This window comes from Lipotes vexillifer, unplaced genomic scaffold (assembly GCF_000442215.2).
Source record: "Lipotes vexillifer unplaced genomic scaffold, Lipotes_vexillifer_v1.1 scaffold192, whole genome shotgun sequence".
In the NCBI taxonomy this organism is placed as follows: domain Eukaryota; kingdom Metazoa; phylum Chordata; class Mammalia; order Artiodactyla; family Lipotidae; genus Lipotes; species Lipotes vexillifer.
The window spans coordinates 62,869-84,960 of record NW_006780202.1 but is presented as its reverse complement, the minus strand read 5'-3'; the positions used below and the strand labels follow the sequence as shown (position 1 = coordinate 84,960).

The 22,092-nt window shown below is 37.0% G+C and overlaps 1 protein-coding gene across 1 annotated transcript in view; it reads left to right on the top strand.

Annotated features, from left to right (window-relative positions):
- NAMPT (nicotinamide phosphoribosyltransferase) overlaps positions 1–22,092 on the top strand; it is a 40,308-nt gene continuing 18,216 nt past the window's right edge. Inside the window, exons 1-6 of the mRNA XM_007453335.1 lie at positions 1–323; positions 8,802–8,958; positions 10,912–11,015; positions 13,191–13,319; positions 18,638–18,796; positions 19,370–19,506. Of these exons, the coding sequence (XP_007453397.1) occupies positions 267–323; positions 8,802–8,958; positions 10,912–11,015; positions 13,191–13,319; positions 18,638–18,796; positions 19,370–19,506 (743 nt within the window). The 5' untranslated portion in view covers positions 1–266. The remainder of the gene's footprint in view (positions 324–8,801; positions 8,959–10,911; positions 11,016–13,190; positions 13,320–18,637; positions 18,797–19,369; positions 19,507–22,092) is intronic.

Sequence of the window (22,092 nt, the reverse complement as noted above, 5' to 3'; positions counted from 1 at the left end):
GATGGGGCGGGGGCGGGGAGCCGGGGGTGAGGAGGCCGCCGGAGTCCCTAGACTGCTAGCGCGCGCGCCGCCTACCCCGCCGCGTCACGGCTCCCAGGCCTGCCCTCTTCTGGTCCCTCCTCCCGGCTCTGTTTCCCCCTCCTCTCACCCTCCCTCTCCGACAGAGCGGTGACTTAAGCAACGGAGCGCGGTGAAGCCCATTTTTCTCCTTCCTCGCAGCCGCGCCGGGCCGCCCGCGGCGCGCGGCCCCTACACTCCGGCCCGAGATGAATGCTGCGGCAGAAGCCGAGTTCAACATCCTCCTGGCCACCGACTCGTACAAGGTAGAAGCTCGGGGCGGGGGCAGGTGACGGAGGAAGAGAGGGCGCGTCGGGGACCAGCGCGAGGCTGCGGGGCAGGGGCGGCCGGGCTAGGGTCGTGGCGCGAGGCGGCCCCGAGGGAAGGCGCGGCGGCGGCGGCGACTAGGGGCAGGTGAGGCTGGCGCCGCAGTGGGGAGGAGGCGGATGGAGGAGGGATGGAGGAGGGATGGAGGGATAGACGGCAGGAGGCGGGGCCTGTGGGTGCGTGGTTGTGGGGGGGCGCGGCGAGGGGCTGAGGCGGGCCCGAGCTGGTGCCGCGCGCCCGCTGCCCGGGGCTCGGGGCGTCTCAGCTCGGCTCAGCGGGCCGGCGGCCGGAGTGGCTGGGGCGTCACTGGCCGAGCTCACGCCTTCCGCAGGAGCACGGCCTTTTGGCCCCGGGCCGGGCTGAGCGAGGGCTCGCTCGAGGAGTGGGTCAGTTAGGTAACGGCCCCTGGGGTTCCACGGTGGAAAGACTGAGCCGGGTTTGAGAAGTGGGGTTTCCCCCGCGGAGCTGAGTCGAGCGCGCTCACCCCTTAGCCGGCAGGTACGCCCCTTCCCGAGGAACGGGTGGGCGAAGTCCTAGTAGGGGTGCCAGAGCAGCCAGCCACGTTCCTGTGCCTGTGGCCCGGCTGGATCCCCCGTCCCACTCCACTGGGCTCCGTTTCAGACTCCCTTGCTCCTGGTGATCACTCACGCTCCGTACCTCTTCTTGGAAAGGCCGATCTGCACTTATTCCATTAGGACTACTGCGAGATATCTGTGAAAAGGAAAGTGAAACACGAGGTGTTAAAGGAACTGTAGTTAACCTTGGAGAACTTGGTGAGAGAGAAGCGACGCAACATTCTCTTACTATGGTTATTGGACGCTTGCATGTATAGCTGACCCGTTAATTTTATTTGAAACTCACACACATTAGTAAAGGGAAAAGTGATTAAAGAGAAATCCGGCAAATATCCTTTCCCCTAGTTTCCAAATTATATGAAATAAACTGGATTATACTTTGCTAACAAGCTTTGTTAGCCAGGACACCTAAAAGATGACATGTCAGACTGGAAACTCCACTTTCGCAGAATAAATTTTCATTTTTACTTGAGCAGCATGGTAGTTTGGAATATAGTGATTAAAGCATAATGTTTTCAGATTTTGGTTTTTGTTGTGGTTTTTGTTGCTTTTTGTTTTTTCTTAAATAGTCCAATAAAGTATTTTGGAGAATCCCATTTTACTTAAGTTCTCTGTTGAACTTACCTTCCCAGCTGGTTTAAGATTCTACTTATGATAATTTAGGTGGGTTATCATTTAAAGTAGAACCAAGTTTCTTTAACAAGTGGTCTTTTAAATGGAATTTTAAAGTGGAAATCTACACAGTTGCAAGGATATCATAGTGCTATCAAGGATATTTTTACTTGTGCTCCTCTTGTGGTCTCTTAGTTCAATTATAGTGTTTTGAGTATTTTTAATAGTGATTTTAGAATGGTCTCATGCATAGTTTTCTAGAACTTTATCCTTAACTAAATCTTTAAAATAATCTTCAGATTTTTTAATGTAGTAACTTATTTTATTGAAAATGGGAAATGTAAACAGAGGTTGATTGGTCCAACTTTTAAAAAAACAAAACAGACGTTTAAAGTATATATTCAGGGCTTCCCCGGTGGCACAGTGGTTAAGAATCCGCCTGCCAATGCAGGGGACATGGGTTCGAGCCCTGGTCCGGGAAGATCCCACGTGCAGCGGAGCAACTAATCCCGTGGGCCACGACTACTGAGCCTGCGCTCTAGAGCCCATGAGCCACAGCGGCTGAAGCCCGTGCGCCTGGAGCCCGTGCTCTGCAGCAAGAGAAGCCACCGCAATAAGAAGCCCGCGCACAGCAACGAAGGCCCAACACAGCCAAAAATAAATAAATACAATAAATAAATTTAAATAAATAGATACTCATTTCTGTAATCTCATACTTTATTTTACATAATGATAAACTAAGGAAATAGGTAAATGTGGTTGTTTCTTCTGTTTTTATCATGGGTTCTTGTTATAAATGAAAAGGACACAAGTGTTAACCATTTATATTTTCAAAATGGTTTAAACATTACAAAACAGTGTGCAAGCTTCTTTCATTTGTAGTTCCTCTAGCCGTTATATATAAGGAATGTAAATTGCTTTAACATCAGTTTCCTGGGATGAAAGGTAAGAGTGGTTACCTTAAAGTTTTCTAATCTGCTAGCAAGGCATACTTAACTGCACTATCAGAACTTGCATCTATTTAATAAAGTTTATTCCTGTACATTTTCAAGTCAGACTGGTGTATTTTATCCCCTTTCGAATATAAAACCTTTTAAGAAGATTATCATCTTCGTAAGATATTTCATTTCCCTCCCTCCCCCACAAAAAAAAGACCCTCAAGAGGATTCAGTCAGGATGATACGTTTTTTACCGGTGGTTTACAGCAGTACAGTAAAATAAGTAGTGTATTGCACACTCACAATTTAGTCGTTTAAGTTTCATTTTCCTTACACTTTTAGTGGTCCTTATAACCTCTTTAGCATTTTCGGCTTTTTATCTTCTTAGATGAAGAGGAGACAGAAATGGTAATCTTGAGTCTAGAAGTAGTGAAATTACACTTTTATTAGGAAATTACATGAGAATGTTACATGCATATCCTTATCAGTACTTGCATACTGTTGGCCAGTTAAAGTAGGGAGCTAACAGCTTTACATGTATTGGTGGAAGAGAGCAGGATATTGTTTTTATTTTTTCCAGAACTGAAGCAAGGATAATTGGCTGTCTAGGCACTAGAGAAAGGTGTTTGCAAGTAGATAGGATAGTGTCCAAGCCCATGGCAACATGTGGGAATTTTGTTTTCACTTGTATCCTTTCCAGAGGGATCAGGACAATTTGGGCCAAAGGAGAGGCATTTAAGATACATACTCATTTCTGTAATCTCATACTTTATTATACATGTTGATGAACTAAGGAAATAGGTAAATGTGGTTGTTTCTTCTGTTTTTATCCTGGGTTCTTGTTACAAATGAAAAGGACACTTAATCGTAAGTGTTAACCATTTATGTTTTCAAAATGGTTTAAAGGAAAATTACTGTGTTATATTTACATTGTGCTAAGCTAGCTAGAGAAAGGTGCGTTTGGGCTGGCCTTAGCCATTGCAGTGCTTAAAAAGCATTTGGAACGTTTTTTTGTAAAAGAGACAGGTCATTTTTTTTCACTTATTTCTGGGATAGCCATTGATCAGTTTCTGAATAACCGGATCATTAAAAGATTCATTTCTGTTCCATTCTTCCTTCCCCTCCTATGTAGATAATGTTTGTAACAAACTACAGCAGAGAATCCCTTTAACATTTCTGAACATTTTACCTGTTAGCAGATTAAAATGGACGATGTTGTCAATTGAGCCCTAGTTGGAAAAAAAAATGCATAGCACAAGAAAGTAATCCCTAAGCAATTTACAGTTTAAACCACATCACATGTTATGAAATGTGCTGTCCAGTGTGGGTTGCTTCTCAAAAGGTCATTTAAAAATGGTTATCTAGAACTCAGCACATTTTCATGCATTAATTTAATAAATATTGGAGGCCTAGTAGATATTATAAAATACGAACGATGTCCCTTACAATCTAAGATGGGTGAAAGTTGATTTTAGAAAAGTTATAGGAGGCTGTATAATTCATGGATGATGATTAAGCACCCAAGTTAGCTTTTTTTAAAAAAGAGCTTGCTTCCTCATTAGTAGCGGAATAACAAATCTTAATTTGGGGCTTTTTGGAGGAAAAGATTTGGGGATAGATGAGAATCTTATGGGCAAGTTAGTCCTGCCTTGGACTTTTAGCTACGCAGTGTCTTCCTCTGAGCTGTTCCTATTTTTCATAGTTGCTTCTCTTTCACCGCTTCTGAACAGGCACTTAAGTATGGTCACAGCAGCAGCCTAAGCCTTGTGAGACACGTGGTCCTGCTGCAGTTTGTATGTCAGAGAGTACCTGTTCATTCTTAAGATAGAGTTTTTCCAGTAAGTTTTATATTATAAATTATAGGAAAAACCCAGGCAACAGAAATAAAATCCTGCATGTAAATTATGAACATACCTCCTAGGAAGATTGGGTTAGGTCAGTAATGATTGTAGAGTATCTTGCAAAACAAAAATACCAGAAACTGGTATCCTTTTTGTCAGTTTAAGAAACCTCTCTTACAGGTGTGGCAAAAAAAGGTACAAGTTGCCAGGAACTCTGCCCGATTTAAGGGAAGAGGCAGCATGATGATAATGGCTGGTTTTACAATTTATCCCCTTCACCAAAATAATGTAATCCAAAAATCCTTAAGTTGTATTTTGAAGTTATTATTACTTCAAAAGCCAAATAGCAATGAATTATTTTCTGGGGCAACAGAAGTCCAGGGCGGCCTGACAAATCTTGAATAATATTGAAAAGAAGAAAGAATCAGTTATGATTTTTGCTGTTTCTGGCACATTACCTTTGAAGAGGCAGAGAGTCTTAGCCAATGTAAGTGCCTCTTATGAATGCCCTTAGATATTACATAGGTAACATAGCTTAGTTTGTGACTTTGGGTCTGTTATTCCACGTGCTCTTCCGTACACATGGTGCTGTTAAAATGTTGGCTTGTGATTATTTCTTAGTGATTAACTGTAAAAGGAGGTTAGTAGTAGTTGCCTTTGGTCATGTGATCCCATTGTGAGGGGGAAAGCTCTTGGAAATATATCACGTCACCCTTATGGGAAATCTAGAGGAGCTCAGGAGAAAATTATACTTTGCTCTCACAGAAAGATTCTTTGCAACTTAAATATTTCTCATACCTCTCTTGAACTGTTATACAGGGATATCTGGGATTGCAGTTTTTAGAAGCTTATTTTTTCATGAAGTAAATCAACCACATAACTAACTGTGAAACTAAGTTTTATTAGAAGAGCTACATTTTCCTGTGTGCCTCTGTTCTTTACCACACATATATTTATGTACTGGCAGTACTCTGCTAGTTGCAGGAAGGCTATGCCACTTGAGGAAACATTTTTAGGGGTAATGTTTGCTGAGGATATTATGAGAAATTTGGTTTTTTTCTCTTCATCTTTTAAGTAATTTTAAATTTATTGTACAACTATTTTCTCTAGTGATGTAAGTCAAAGCAGTGCTGAAAAACAACATGATTTAAGGGCTCCCTTTTGGCAGGTCACTTTAATTTTGAATATTATGAATTTTTTTGTTAGTGTTTACTTAACATATTTAAAACTAAGCTCTTGATTTCCCTACCCAGTCCTTCCATGGCTTTCCCCATCTCAGTAAATGGCACCATTATTCACTCAGTTGCTCAAGCCAAAAATCTAGGAGACATCCTTAATTCCTTCCCCTCTTTATTCCCAAATCTAATCTATCATCCTACTTCTCCAAAGATACTGAGCCAGTCTCTCACCTAACCGAGTCTTTGGCAGTAGCCTCTTAATGCTCTGTGTCCACTCTGGTCACCCCATAATCCATTCTCCATCTCTGCCAAACTGATCCTTGTCAGATGTGAATCAGATCATATTCACTCCGGCTTAAAGCATGCTAATGGCTTCCCACTGCACTTCAGGTAAAATTCAGCCTCCTTGGTAGCCTGTGAGCCTTACATAATCTTGTCCGTGCATCTCTCTCTCTGACCTTACCATGTGCCTCCTCCCCATTCTCTAAGCACCAGCCGCAGTGGTCTTCATTCTCTTCCGTCCCTGAAGTCAAGATATTTCCTATTTCCTCGTCATTAAATCTTGTTCATATGTTACTATCTCAGAGAAGCCTTCTTGGCCTCCTCTTTAGTCTCCCAGGCCCCTTCTAGTCCATCATTTTCTTTTAATTTTTCATAGCATCCATCTAGCTCAAATTATTTTGTTTATGATCTCTCAGCCCTCACTGCCCTATGGGAGGAAGAACTAGTCGGTCTATTTTACTTCCCCATCCTCAGCATCTGAAGCAGGGCCTGATACACAGTTGGTACAGACTATATATTTGTGAATGCAGGAACTATTTATAAAATGACAATTTATTGATTTGTATTTCTGCTATATCATCTCATTTTCTGGTGAAAGTTCCAGGGGACTCAGGGTGATAAGTTTAGCAGAAAGTAAAATGAAGAGGACAGTAAACCTAGCAAAACTAAAATTATCTATTGGCTATATTCTTAGAAAATATTTACTAAGAAGCTCTGTTTAAAATTTTTTCCCATTAAAACGATGTGTGTATGCCAATATAAATAGATTTGAATAATACTATTTTATTCCTCTTTAAACATATTGGGTGTGAGTAGGTGGTTGATAGTAAATTATGTTTCATAGTTAATTGCCAGAGAGTTTGCCTTACCTGACTTAGATTCTTTAGCTAAATTCTGAAACAGTTTTCTTAAGTTTCTCCAAAGATTTTAGAAGTCATACTTCATTTCTAATTAAGCCTAGACAATTTTGTATTTTTAATAACGTTTGTTTTCAGAGAGGCATTCTGAATATTTATGCAAGGGTTTTAAGTACCATAATTAAAGAATACAACTGAAGCTTTAAAATTATAAACATATTTAATTATTGTCCTGAACAGGAACTGTATTTGTATGATGGAAAATTTTTAATATACTTTTAGACCAAGATGGAGTTAAATGGCTTAGGGACAGTTTCCATTCAGCTTTTGGCTGCTTGGTCTACTCAGAAGATGAAAATAATTCATTTGCCTTCTAATATTTTTAAATCTGATACAAGAAAAGTAAATTTATAAAGATGCACCATTAAGTATCTGAACTGTAAAGAAGGTCAAACGTAACTGTTGAGACACAGCTATGAATCTGACTTTATTCAAATTTTACTTCATCGTGGTTGACTTTTCTTCCACCTCACTGCTTATTCCCACTAAGGGAATTGGAGTTATTTAGATTATAAACTGGACATTTTCGTTTTTATATACATCTTGGGTACATTTTCAAGTGGTGATATCTTTTTCTAATCAGCTTCTTAAGTAGTTAAAGTAGTAGTCATTTATTACTATGGTATCGTTCATATATATGCATGTTTTTGCATTTTAGTGAATCAGCTAGTGGACTTAAGTGATCTGGATTCTGTATTAGCTATTTCACTTAGCTACTTCTTAAATCTTAAACTTACACTGGTATCAGTCCCTGTGTTCTGACTTTTAAAAAACTGACATATACTTGTAGGTTTTGATGAGGCCTCCGTATTCCTTGTAGTATATAGATATGTGTACCTGAGCAAAACAGAAAGTTCCAGCTCTCTTACCTGACTTAGGCAATCAAACCACATATTAACATAAAGCTTCACCTCCAAGATTACCTATGAGCTGCATCAGGGTGCTATTTTTATAGAGTTGCAATTTGCTTCTATTAGAAAGGAAACATATTTTAAACACTTGTGACTTGTTTTTTCTCTCTCTGTATTCGTTTTAGAATTTTTGTACAAAGCCACAAAGTTTCTTTAGGTTAAGACCAAGTTTTACTAGGATTGAGATTGTGCAGCCAAACAAGGAACACATTAGTTTTCCTAAACTTGAGATCAGAGCTAAACAGAAAAAATGGTTTAAGTTCACAGTGGTCATCCATGAAACTTGGTCTGCAAAGATTTTATTCCACCATTATCCTGACTCACCACCCTATCCTTAAGCTTTAAGACATTATTATTCCTCTTCTTTCAAATGGGAAAATACACACTATTCTTCCAGCTATTTTTTATTGGAAAAATGTTGTAACCATATTAAAATATAATAAAATTCAAATTATAATGAACACTTTTTTTTTCTTAAAACAAAAACAGAAAAATTTTCAACAGCGGCTCTTACCCAAATTCATGGAAAAGAAAGTTGTGATAATGCCTCTTCGTATCTTTAAATTCATAAGGATTTGATGTTGCATTGGATAGGCATTTTTTCCACTGCTGCTGCTATTGCTTTCATCCAGGTTTTCACAGTGTCATTATGAAGACTAGAAGGGGTCATTTTCAGTACCTTATTATACAGATGAAGCAGAGTCGTGAGAAGTCGTTGACTATTGACTTGTCAAGAGTTCCACACTTAAATAGTAACAGTACCAAATTCTGCTTTCAGTTCATTCTTTTATATCATGTGTTTGCCCCCCAGGCAGCTGCTTTTCTTTCCCGAATGAAGGCTGTTCCCCAAGAGTAAATGAGATCTTTCTTGGTATTTTTCTTCCAAGTGTCCAGTTTAGAGGCCTTGTACTTCCTTAAGTTCAGTCCGTTTGTTTATAAAATTTAATACTCTCCTGCGGTTTTGAATTTAAGATACTGAACTGTTAAAAGTATCTTAATAAGCATGATACTTACTTTTTATTCCTTATAGCCAGGAGAAGAAGCTGATCAATAGCAAATAAGTATAGTTTCTCTGGTTTTAAATAATTTCAAGCCCTTTTTATCATAATTTACATTCTATTCTTCTGGTATTTTCTAATTCAGGTATTTTCTCTTTCATATAGGTTACTCACTATAAACAGTACCCACCCAACACAAGCAAAGTTTATTCCTACTTTGAATGCCGTGAAAAGAAGACAGAAAACTCCAAAATAAGGAAGGTGAAATATGAGGAAACAGTATTTTATGGGTTGCAGTACATTCTTAATAAGTACTTAAAAGGTATTGTTTTTCCTAATATGTTTAAAACACTGCTTTTATATACCTCATCATAGTTTTCCTCCTATATTGTTGTATTATTTTAAGTACCTTTTTGAATAGTCTAATTTTGATTTTTTAATTTATTTTTGGCTGCATCAGGTCTTCATTACTACATGCAGGCTTTCTCCAGTTGTGGCGAGTGGGGGCTACTCTTTGTTGCGGTGCGCGGGCTTCTCATTGCGGTGACTTCTCTTGTTGTGGAGCACGGGCTCTAGGCGCGCGGGCTTCAGTAGTTGTGGCTCACGGGCTCTAGAGCGCAGGCTCAGTAGTTGTGGCGCATGGGCTTCGTTGCTCCACGGCATGTGGGATCTTCCCGGTCCAGGGCTTGAACCCGTGTACCCTGCCTTGGCAGGCGGGTTCTTAACCACTGTGCCACCAGGGAAGTCCTAGTTTGATATTTATTTAATTACCCTAACTATTTTAGGGGTTGTTTTGGAATTTTTAGAAATCTTTTAATTTGAAAGCATTAAATTTTATAATTTGACGTATGTGCTTGGTGTTCTAAATATGACAAAGATTTTCTGAAACTAGTAAGATTGAGAATAAATTTAGAAAAGTGAATAATTTTCTGAGGCTAGTCTGGTTTGTTAATAGACTTTAGTCATTAATTCAAAATAAAGGATTTGTTACTGACCTGGGAACTCATTTTGAATTGTGGTAGCAATTATAATTAGAATATGTTTTGCTAGTCAGTTTTACCTTAAAGGCCTATTTTTCAAAACTACCTGTAACGGTGGATTTACTCTCAAATGCATTTTTTTTTAAGTTTTTGGCCACACCCCACAGCATGTGGGATCTTAGTTCCCAGACCAGGGATCGAACCCTTGCGTCCTGCATTGGAAGGCAGAGTCTTAACAACTGGACCACTAGGGAGGTCCCTCAAACGCATTTTAAAGAAGAAAAAAATCCCTGAAATAATTTCTGTGCTTTCTTATTTGAAAGTCCATTTCTAGTCTTATTTTGTAATGGTATTTGGGGGGGGAAACAGTGCCCAAGGTTTTTATACATTTTGGAAAATTTCATTTCTAACCTTTTCAAACAAAAGTAATCTCAGAATTGAATGCAGAATAACTTGAATTTTATACAGATAATGATGTTTTTCTATAACCTTGGCAATTTGAAGATCAGATAGTTCAGATATGTTATACTATTGAAAACCTACTTGGATATCCAAAGTACTTCACTGCAACAAGATTACCCAAGATATTTTAAATGAGTTTACTAGCGATAGAGAAAGTTACCAAAGACTAATGTCACACTTCAATTTTCTACAGCTTAAAAACTTTATAAAATGTTATTTATTATTAATTACAGCTAAAATATATTGTGTGTTATAGGCCAGCATTATTCTAAGTGCTTTAATTCAGATTTCTTAACTCATTTCGTCCTCACAACCACTCTAAAAGTAGGTACTCTACTATTATCTTCATTTTACAGATAAAGTTAGCTAAAAGTGTATTTGGGGGGCAAAAACTTAGGCATTGTAAAAATTATTGGATTATCAGCTCCAAAGACATCCTTTATGAATAAAGTGAGCAGATTCACCTGGAAAGCCAACTATCAAAAGCTTACTCTCAAATCTGAAGACTGTATAAATTAATAGAGATTTTTTAAAAATCTCCCAGAAGTTAATTTATTACTGTGATTTTTTAAAAATACTATACATGTAATAATCTCTTCTATTGCAAATTTGCTTTTCAAATAAGAAATTAACATTTATGCTTAGAGTGAGTGGTTAGAAGTGCAGATTCCTTTTCTGACTCTGCTCTTGACTCTGGGTGAATCATTTAACCTCAGTTCTTATTTTTTTAATCCACAGAATGGGCGAAATAGCTAGAGACATTAATCCTGTGACAACTGGGCAACTCACAGCATGCCTTTAGAAATGTAAACAGGAGATGTTTATTTTTTTAGGTAAAGTAGTGACCAAAGAGAAGATCCAGGAAGCCAAAGAGGTGTACAAAGAGCATTTCCAAGACGATGTCTTTAATGAAAAGGGATGGAACTACATTCTTGAGGTAAAAACTAGTTTCATGTTTTGACCTATGTATTTTGGTTTTGCTTTTAGTTCAGAATTTCTTGCCATGGAATTTGAACAGAAGATTAGACTGTACACAACACAGGTATTCAAACCTTGAACAACACAGGTTTGAATTGCATGGGTCCATGTACATGTGGAGTTTTGTCAATAGTAGATACTGCAGTACTACACAACCTTCAGTTGGTTGAATCCGCAGATGCAAAATCACAGATACAGAGGAACCACAGTTACAGAGGGCTGACCATAAGTTATACATGGATTTTTGACTGTGCAGAGGAGGGTGGGTGCCTCTAACACAAGCATTGTACTAGGGTCAACTGTAATTATAACTCTTTTCTGTCTGTGACCCTATAAATATAATGGCTATTAAGACATTCTTGTGAAAAGTTAATGTTTAATTTTTTTTTCCTGGTAGCACATCATTAGTATATAAAATCTATAGCATATCTAAGTAATTTGTTGTAATATGTATTACAGTTTAAATAACATTTTTCAGAAAGGTAATTTAATCCTTTCTTTGAAAATACATTATAATTAAGAAAGAGCATGATTATTTGGCAATTTGAAATTTTAAGCCTATTTTCTGGACTGTACATTATCTAAGAAAATAGATGCTGTGAGTCTGTCACTATGCAATACTTCTAGGACGTTTCCCTTACTGAATAGTTAGAAGAATGGTTTGGTGCAAATCTATGAAGTTAATTTTCATCTTTTATTGTACTGTAATATTCCTACCTAACATGTTTGGATTCCTTGCTTAAACTTTTGGGCATCCGAAGACATGGGAATTGAGTCATAAGTGTTGAATGTCCCCTGGTGGTTTTCTCTGTTACAAAGATAGGTTGGGAATGGGATCTGTTGGCATCTTGCTATGTTAAGTGTTCATTATCTTTAAAATGAATGTCTTTTTCATTGTAAACTATCAAAAACAAAGTAATTAGAAATACTTTAACTTTCCTGCCTCTATCGTAATATTGAATTTTACTGTTTGGTAATTATTGGTCTTTGAAGAAGTTGAATAAGCACGCTGCTAGTTTTCCCATATCTTGAGTAAGGTCAGTAAAATATGTTGGCTAACATATTTTGGTTATGTTGGCTAACTCATTTGGTTGACACTTAACCCATTTGGTTTGTTGTGAGGATTATAGTTATAGGTAAGTTAAGTGCTGTGCTTAGTAATAGAATTCTCAGTGGTCAGGGTGGTAAACCTTTTTATTTTATATTCAGAGAAACTTAGGGATTCATAGATTCCCTAGAGATAATCTTGTGTAACCCCTTTTACAAGCATGGAGTCTGAGACCTTGCGATTCTAAATGACTTGCCCACAGTTTCCTACCTGCTTTTGCATCCAAGCTAGGATTTTAAGGCATTATTCTTTCTGCTGTAACATGATTTTTCTTTTAATCTAGTTACCTTGTCCCAAATCACATAAATAAACCTTACTAGCCAAAAGTTAGCCACAGCTTTTAACTTTAAAAAGGGGGAGGCGTAATTAAATATCTAGTAACATACCATGTAGCCACTATATCCTCAGCCTAATTTGGGAGAGAATTGTTGCACTTGGATATTGACTGCCAAAGCTCTAGAAAGTATACTTATGATTGGTCTGTCTACTACCAAAATGGTATCAGGTCTACTACCAGTATAGAGAAAACCTATTTAAGATTCTTCTACTGGCAAGGAGTGCTCTTTTTTTCTTTTTTGTTCATTTTGTTGTGCTCTCTAATAGCAGCCCATTATTTTATCTTTCAGTCTTTAGCCTTTCTTTTATGAAAATGACCTACTTAGAAGAAAGATAGTGCTCTTAGAATATGCTGGAATAAACTCTTTTTTTTGGAAAGAATAGGAAAACAACTTTTTTGTTTTGAAATCAGTTTGAAATTCTCTTCAAGTGACAAATTTTCTTAGCAGAAGTACTTTTACAGCGTGAAATTTAAAAATTAATGCTAGTACTAAACTGGTAATCATTTTAGCTAATTTTATTTCAGGAGGATAAGGATATTCTGACCAGATTACTAGCAATATAATAAGATCTACAATTGCAATTTCTATGAGAGTAAGTTTAGCTTCTGTAAAATATAAAGAACCTTATTTAAACAGGTAATGGCATACCACCTGTTGAATTAATAATTTCATTATTGTCTCTTACCAGAAATATGATGGGCATCTTCCAATAGAAGTAAAAGCTGTTCCTGAGGGCTCTGTCATTCCCAGAGGAAATGTTCTCTTCACAGTGGAAAATACAGATCCAGAGTGTTACTGGCTTACAAATTGGATTGAGGTGAATTGTTTTGTTTTGTTTTGCTTTTCACTTTTACTTAACATTAATTGTAGATGTAAAAACCATTCAACTGGGATTCTAGTTTAAAAAATGCTACCAATAAAGTTATGTAACCTCCTAAAATTTACTAAACCTTTCCAGGCCTCAATTTCCTCACCTATAAAATGACAGTTGGACTAAATAATCTTTAAGTTTCCTTCCAGTAAAACCTAGTCTTCTGAGATTTTAAAATCAAATTGTAAAGAATTATTACTGTTAAAGCTCAGTTGGCCTCCATCTTATTTCTTGGAATCCTAAATATATACCATCATAGAGAAAGATTACAAAAACAGCACAGGTGTATTTTTAGTAACTTAAGACATTTTATGGCTGTTCTGTTCCAGTTAGACTAAAAGAATTTTGTTCAACTTCTTAGTAACTGTTTTCTTTATTCTTACCTAATCAGTGTAGGGCCTAGACTCTACCACCTGGTATTTCTCATTTAAATATATTCAAGATTCACTGATGCTTTTCATTTCTAATCTCAAAAGGAGAGTACATTATAGGCTGTGAGTTTATATTACAAGGCTTTGTTTGCTTTCCTGGTATCTATACTTAAGCAATCATGTTTTCACAGCCTCGTCGCTTTGATATTAATAATCTAATTTGATTATCAATAGCTTAGATTTTTATCTATAAGAGGAAATATCCTAGGAAGTAACAATAGAATAATGTCACCCCACTATCTGAGAGGTGTTTACTTAGTGCTTGGTACTTTTTGTCTTATTAATGTATTGGTTAAACTAATTTGTTGTTGTATTATAAAATAATACATTTGAGGTTCATTTATAAAGACTGGAAAAAGTTTAGAAAAAGTAAGAGGTCAGGAATATTTTTGAAATACATTTTTGCTAAGTCGACAGGAAATTTAAAGCTTTCTTTTTAGACTCTGGGTGGACCATCAATTAATAATAGCCTAACAGGCTCTGAAACAGTGAACAATTAACTAAAGTAAAGATTTAAGATAGTTTACTGCTATGTCTTAAAACTTTGAATTAACTCATAAACTCAGAGTAAAAGGAAACATATTATTAACAGTTCTCATGCTATTTTACTGGCAGGTATTTTATTTTGAGGGGAAGGCATTATAAAGAGTAGAATAGCTCTGAACCGCATCATCTAGTGTATCCTTTACGCTCAGTGCCAAAAGATCCCAAACAGATAAATCTTATTTTGAAGATCATCATTTGTGAATCACCTTTCTTCACTTTTTTTTCTTTTTAGTTTTCTGATTGAGGATTTAGTCAATAAGTACTCTTCCCCTGTGTTGAATTGGAGTTTCATAAAGCAGATGTTCAGCAGAGAACTAGTTCCAAGTCTGCCTTGCTTTTCATGTATGTTTTACTTTATCCTCTTAAGAAAGTGAAAAACACTAGCCTTAAAAAAAGGTTTTTTTTAACTACCTGTTTTAATAATCTTTATTTTGGTGTATTTCACTATAAAAAACCATAAAGTAAAAAAGTTTATATATGGCCATCTTAGCAGCAGTTTGTTAGCAAACATGAAAATATTTTTAGTTTAAAAATTATTAAACATAAAATCCAATATGAGACTGTTAGATTTTGAAGAAAAAAAAATTCCCTGTTTTCATTTGTTTATTGAGTTTACCTCCTATTCTAATGTATATTATTTAAATAATTTCATTCCTTGGTAGGTATTTTTATCTAAGGCACAAAAGTGTATGTTCTGAAACAATCCCTTTGTGATAGATCCTATGTTTTATAAAAAACTGTGTGTAATCTAAATACCAAGTCTCCAGAAGCCGCTTTCTCAGAGTCACTTTGCCTCTTTCGTGGGTTTCTGTGTGGGGTTAGAGGAGGTTCATCTTCCTCTTATCCGTCTCCAGCCCAAGTCTACCACCTCATAAATGGAATCTGTTACCAGATCCAACAAACTTGTTATTTAAAAACTTGAGATTTTCTTCCGGAAATCCTTGATTTAAAACATTTTAAATAACAGTACTAAGTAGTATTCCTTCCAGTTCCCTTTGCCAGTATGTGTAAAGTTTGTGTGTGTGTGTGTGTGTGTGTGTGTGGTGTTTTTTTGTGGGTTTTTTTGGCCACACTGCGCAGCTTGCTGCATCTTAGTTCCTTGACCAGGGATTGAACCCGGGCAGTGAAAGCGCTGAGTCCTAATCACTGGACCGCCAGGGAATTCCCGGTGCAAAGTTATTAATAACATTCTTTGATTCACTGTACACTGAATTTTAAAATCCACTAAAATTATTGAATTGCTTTATCAATTTCAGTATCGGTGCTAGAAGAAACCTTAGCCCTCAAATCAGATTTCAAAACATGTTTAAGAGAGCCTAAGTGTTCTTCAGAGGTGTCTCAGACTTATGAGGGGCTGAAGAATGAGCATATTGGGCTAAACTTAACGGTTTCTTCCAACCAAAAAAACAAAACAATACCTTTTTGCTGTTAAAAAGAAAAGATGACTTTAAAAGTATTACATTGATCAAATGCCCTCATTTCACAGATGAGGAAATTGAGCCCTGAGAGGTGAACGGGCTAGTTAACAGTGTTAGGTCCAGTCCCCTTTCTACTATACCACACCATTTCTTATTCTTTAAAATTCCTTATCCTGGACAGTGACGTTATAATGAACACTTCTTAAATAAAATTTGCAGGTTCATTTACTTTAGTCTTAGTTTTCAGCTAAAAATTTTATCTTGATTTGTGTGGGCAAATTGCTGTTTTGCAGAAGTTTCCAACAAGGCCACTTTGTTAGACCTTGAATTAACCCAAACTAACTTGCCTTTTTTTCCCTTGCTTACACCTACAGTGATCTTTTTTAAAGGGGAGTGATTTTATTAAGAGTATAATTTAAGCTGATTTTGTTGGACTATGAAAAGGAAATGGTGATGTGAAGGATCACTGTGTCTCATAGTTATTTCTCTCCTTCCCTGGCATTTTTCGAGGGGTAAGGTCAATCTTCTACCTTTATAACTCAACTAGAGTTTTTCACATTATGTTTTCTATCTTTCTCATACTAGATAATATCAGTCTAAGTTAAAAATGTGAGAGTTGATTGAATTAAATTCAGCAAATGAGTATTGATTACAGTTACATACCCAAAAAATGCTGGGCACAGAAATTAGAGTAAGTTATGTCTTACTTAAGAGCCTTTGGAGGAGGAGCAATTTATTCTTAACTAACCACTAATGTAAGAATGCTGAATTGGTAGCAAAAATAGGGAATTCTGTCTAAGAATATCATGAAGTGGAAAACAAGCTTTTAATAAGGGACAGGAAAAGGTGAGGTATTCTTAGAATGGCAAGTAGCCCAAGGGAAGACTATAGCATAAAAGTGGAAAATACCATAAGGGATAAATCTTTAGATGGTAAACAAGGCAAGTTTGTAAAAGCTCTCAAATTTCAACACGAATTGGCCGTCTTCCTCTGTGGACGATAGCCATTAAAGGAATTTTAAGGAATGGCAAAACCTGAATAAAACTCTTAACTTTAGAAGGATAACCAGTGCAGTATAAAGAGTAAGTCAGAGAAGCTAAAGACTAGAAGCGGGATAATCATGGGCACTGGCAATGGAATCACTGAAATTACGAAAGAATAATTTCAGGAGCGGAATGCTTAGACAGAGGTGATTTGTCATAGAGTTCAAGTTAGGAGTTGCGTCAGTTTTCTACTGTTATGTAACAAACTACCCCAAAATAAAACAACTGCTATTTCTCATGATTCTGTGGTTGACTGGATGATTCTCTGCTGGTCTTGCTTGGACTTATATGAGTCTGCGTTCAGCTGAGGGTTCAGCTCGGATAAAACAGTCTGAAATGGCCTCACTCCCATGTCTGGGCCTCAGCTCAGGTAACTGGGACTGCTGGACCTCTTTTCATGACTTAGGCTTCTTTATAACACAGCAGTCTCGAGGTTCTAAGAAAATGAGAGTAGAAGCTATAAAACCTCTTGAAACAGAAGCTTGGAAGTCATAAATATGGCTTCTGCTACATTCTGTTGGTCAAAAGCAAATCAAAAGGATAGCTCAGAATCAAGGGATGAAGAGATAGATTCCATCTCTTGATGGGAGGAGCTGCAAAGAATTTGGAGCCATAGTTAATCAATCATAGGAATCCAATGCTGCAGTTTTTCTTAGGTGGCTGAGTTGGGAAGTCCAAGGTTAAATAATCTTTTTGTTTGTTTTTACTTATTTTATTTATTGGTCACTTAGCTGGTATTCAGTAAAAGATTGTTTTGCAAAATTTAATTAAGGAAGCAGATAGCTTTTTGAGTGAGCACAGATGTTGTTGTCATCTTAGCAGCTCTTTCTAAAACAAATTTGAAGCTGCTTATAATAGCAGACTATCTGGTTTACAAAATAAAAGATAGAAAATTTTGATCCTAGATTGGAGGAGTGAACTCCTAAGCTATAATAATTAGTATAGTTGCTGTGATTAAGCATCAGACTTTCTTTGGAGTTTCCTGGCAGCCAAGGAAAAAAGGGAAAGCAAGGGACAGTTCTTAGCAGAAAGTAGGAACCCAGCAATTCTTTCATTTCCTCACTTGGGAACCTGTGTAATAGGAACTGAGTTACAAAAAAGACAGCGACCTCACAAGTTTATAGCATATGCAGAAGTGTTTCATGTGGCTCTCTTATAATGACTTTTGATAAAAGCCAAGGACATAAAGCATAGCTCAATGAATAGAATTGTCTAGTGCTACACAAAAATACCTCAAGTACATAACCTACCAGTAGTCATGTTAGATCCAAGGAAAAATTAGATCCAGTACTACCTAGAGGAGTAAATAAATAACTTCTTTAGATGTAGACTATTTAAGATGTAGTCCAAGGACCAGTACTGGTCCATGAACTCTTTGATGCAGGTCCACATTAAATACAGAAATCAAGGATAAGCGTTTAGAAACTTTGATGGCAATTGCCTCAACATCCAAGTGTGAGTATATTTTATAAAACTATTGGTCCACAGTAGATTGAAAATAAAAAAATACATTGGTCCTTCATCACAGATGAATATTCTAAATATTATTTGCTTCTTTGGAGCTTTGGATGGAAAATAGGTAATTTGACATTCTTTACTGTTAAGGACCGAGTTTGCTTATCCTCTGTGTTGCGGATTTGAGAGCTGAGCTCGGCACTGTATCTGAAATGCATGTGGTAGGCGTCCTGCCATACAGTTGAAATGTCCAATTGGTATTTCTAGTAGTATGGAAGTCCAGGACATACCTCCAGAGAAAGCTAGGATTTTCCTCAGAAAGAACCCAATTTTTTATGTATTAATGTTTGTGGTTGATTTTATTACTACAGACTATTCTTGTTCAGTCCTGGTATCCAATCACAGTGGCCACAAATTCTAGAGAGCAGAAGAAAATATTGGCCAAGTATTTGTTAGAAACGTCTGGTAACTTAGATGGTCTGGAGTACAAGTTACATGATTTTGGCTACAGAGGAGTCTCTTCCCAAGAGGTAAGAAACTGAAGTGAACTTCAATTAATAAAATGTGGATTGTCGGTTAGGTTACGGTTACCACTGTAAAGTTTTTGGGAAGTTACTGGGATTGATCTCGCTTCTAAGTAGGCCACATTTTGAAATTCCAGAGATTCAGTCAGAGATATACATTAAATACCTAAGATGTGTTAGCCTATTTTAGAAATACCTGAAATACAGCCTTCAGTAAACATCCTTGTCCTTTACATATTGGATGGATGGATGGATAGATGGATAAACAGATAAAATAAATACTAGCAGATGTCAGATAATGCTACAGGGAAGCCAAGGCAGAGTAAGGGAAAAGGAGGTGATGGGAAGTGGGGGTGGATCGCTATTAAATAGGTCTCTTTGAGGAGGTAACAGTTGAATCCTTAAATATTTAGGAAAAACTGGATCTTTGTCATAAGAAACTATTATCTCTGATAATAGTTAAATATCTCTTTAAGAATAACTAAAGACAATAATTGCTTTGGGGGCTATGCTCTATACCTCAAGTATGGGTCTTTTCTTTTTCTTTTTTTGGATTTTGGTTTGTGGTTTATTTTCCAGACTGCTGGCATAGGAGCATCTGCTCATTTGGTTAACTTCAAAGGAACAGATACAGTAGCAGGAATTGCTTTAATTAAAAAATACTATGGAACGAAAGATCCTGTTCCAGGCTATTCTGTTCCAGCGGCAGAACACAGGTAAAATTCTGTTTTCATCCTCCTATTATCTAACCTTGGTTTTCTATAACTAAATTTTTTCATTCTGGTAACTCAGTGATGTTTTGTTTAACTACAGAGCCAGGTAGTACAGTAAATCTTCATGAATTTAAGCAATACTAATTCAGTATTCATACTCTGTATAAAGACTTGTCTCAGGGAGGTAGAGAACTTGTAACTGTCCTAACAGAAACAATTTAGGAGCTTTTTTCCAACTCATATATATTGCTCTGTAGGTTTTATTTTAAGGATTTTTTTAGCTTCTCTATTGCCGTGTGCAGATAGGTTGTATTCATTAAGTCTAGAAGCCCTCACTGTGAAACCTGGTCACTGTTTTCCCTTTCCCTGCTTTCTACGTGACTTCACTTATCTTTGTTCTGGAAATTATCTTCTGAACCCAGTACCCTCATTTATAGATGAGCAAGTTAGCCCTTGTTTTTTTTGTTTTTTTTTTTTGCGGTACGCGGGCCTCTCACTGCTGTGGCCTCTCCCGTTGCGGAGCACAGACTCCAGACGCACAGGCTCAGCGGCCATGGCTCATGGGCCCAGCCTCTCCGTGGCCTGTGGGATCTTCCCGGACTGGGGCACGAACCCGTGTCCCCTGCATCGGCAGGCGGACTCTCAACCACTGCGCCACCAGGGAAGCCCGCAAGTTAGCCCTTTTGTTGAAAGGAAGAGTGTTAGAGTCTTCTTACGCTTCGTTATCTTATTTTACTAAATCATCTCAAGTTAAACTAGAAGACAATTATGATCTAGGCTGTAGCTGCTCTGGTCCTAGAGTTAATTTTATTGAAAGTTAGTGGAGTTTTTAAAATGTATGACAAACCTTATTTCTGGTTCTTATAACAAAAATTATTTAATGTAATTAATTTGGGGCAGTTTATTAAATTCTCCTCATACTTGAATATTGCAGGGTGTTAAAACCAGCAGTGAATAAAGCTGAGCTTTGATCTCAGGCAGTCTACTGGGTGCTACAAGGGATAGAAAGACATAAAGAATTATTCCTATCTTTTGGATTAAAAAAGTACACTAGCAGCCTTGTGCTCTGTTAAGTGCTTTTAAAGAGGTACAGTTAAAGTGCTCTAGCAGTGCAAAGGAAGGAGAAGTAGGGTCATGTTCCACTGGTAGGGTTGGATCAAGAAAGGTTTTATAGAGATGGTATGCAAATCTTGACTTCTTGAATGATTGGTAAAATTTAATGGCAGACATTAGGAGATTATTCATTCTCTAAGTATTTATTACATGCCTACCATGTGTTAAGCATTGTCCTGAAAGAGCAAGAATGAAAGAGGCAAATATGGATGTGTTTAGGGAATAAGGGCTGACATGTATTTTGTGGGGACATTTTGTAGGGAATGTAGGGTAGAGTGGAAAGACAGGTTAGTAAACACCCTCAAATTTATTTTGATATTGAATGTTAACTATTTGCTCATCATGCTAGATTATTCTAATTCCATTTTCAAATGGGAGTGGGCATTGAAGTTTTTGAGCAAAGAAGTGATGTCATCAGAGAAATATTGTTGAAAGAGTAATAGTGGGCTATCTTATGAATTGAAAAATAGAAATGAAAAGTTAGGAGGATTTATAGGAAGCTGTTGCAATAATTTTGACAGATGATGAGGTTCAGATCCAAGTGGCTAAATAAATGGGAAGAAGGGGATAAACATGAGCATTGGCTAGGGAGATGAAATTGCTGGAACGTGATGATTTGAATTGGGGCTCGGTAGAGGGTACATTCAGCTAACATATATTAGCATTGCTTTATTAGTAGGGACATGAATACTTTCACATGTAAGTTTCAAGACTGGTGAAACTGGGAAAATAAGAGTGACATTAACAGACCAGGATTTTAGGCTTGCAGTATTTTTATTTTTGGTCTTAGATATATGTACACCTTTTAAAAAACTTCTTGTAGTACCCATATATTAGACTCTTCATTGATGCTTTTGTTTCAAAGTAATAACATCATGAGTATGATACTATTCATCTGAGAATAAAGGTGATATCTTCTTTAGGGCTTTATGTTAAAACAGGTTGAAAATCTATTGTATTTTTATAGTCTTGTAATATTTACTACATCTGCAAATTTGACTCCTTAATGTGTCAGATGTTCTTAAATAGACAAGTCGTTTTAACAACAGCAAAGTATAGTGAAAAGAGCTCTAGACTGAAAGTTGGGAAATCTGAGTGACCTTACAGCTGACATACTGGGTGGCCTTGGGCAAGTCATTTATCTCTCTGTTCTTCAGTTCCTCCATCCAACCCAACCAAAGGAGGAGCTAAAATTTTACATCTCCTACATCAGAAGGTCATTGAGAGAAAATGAACTAACATCCAAGATAACTTTAAAATAAGAAAACACTAAAATTTAGAACATTGCCATTATTGTTATAAATATTTTCTTAAAGAATATATGAATCTGGACTTAAATATTCAATTACATAACTCTTCTTCAGACTTTGGAAAGGTATCAAATTAAATTAAGTAGAATTCATTGAACAAATATTTATGATCTCCACATACCAAATATTATACTAGATGTTATTTTTTTTTTTTTTTTTTTTTTTT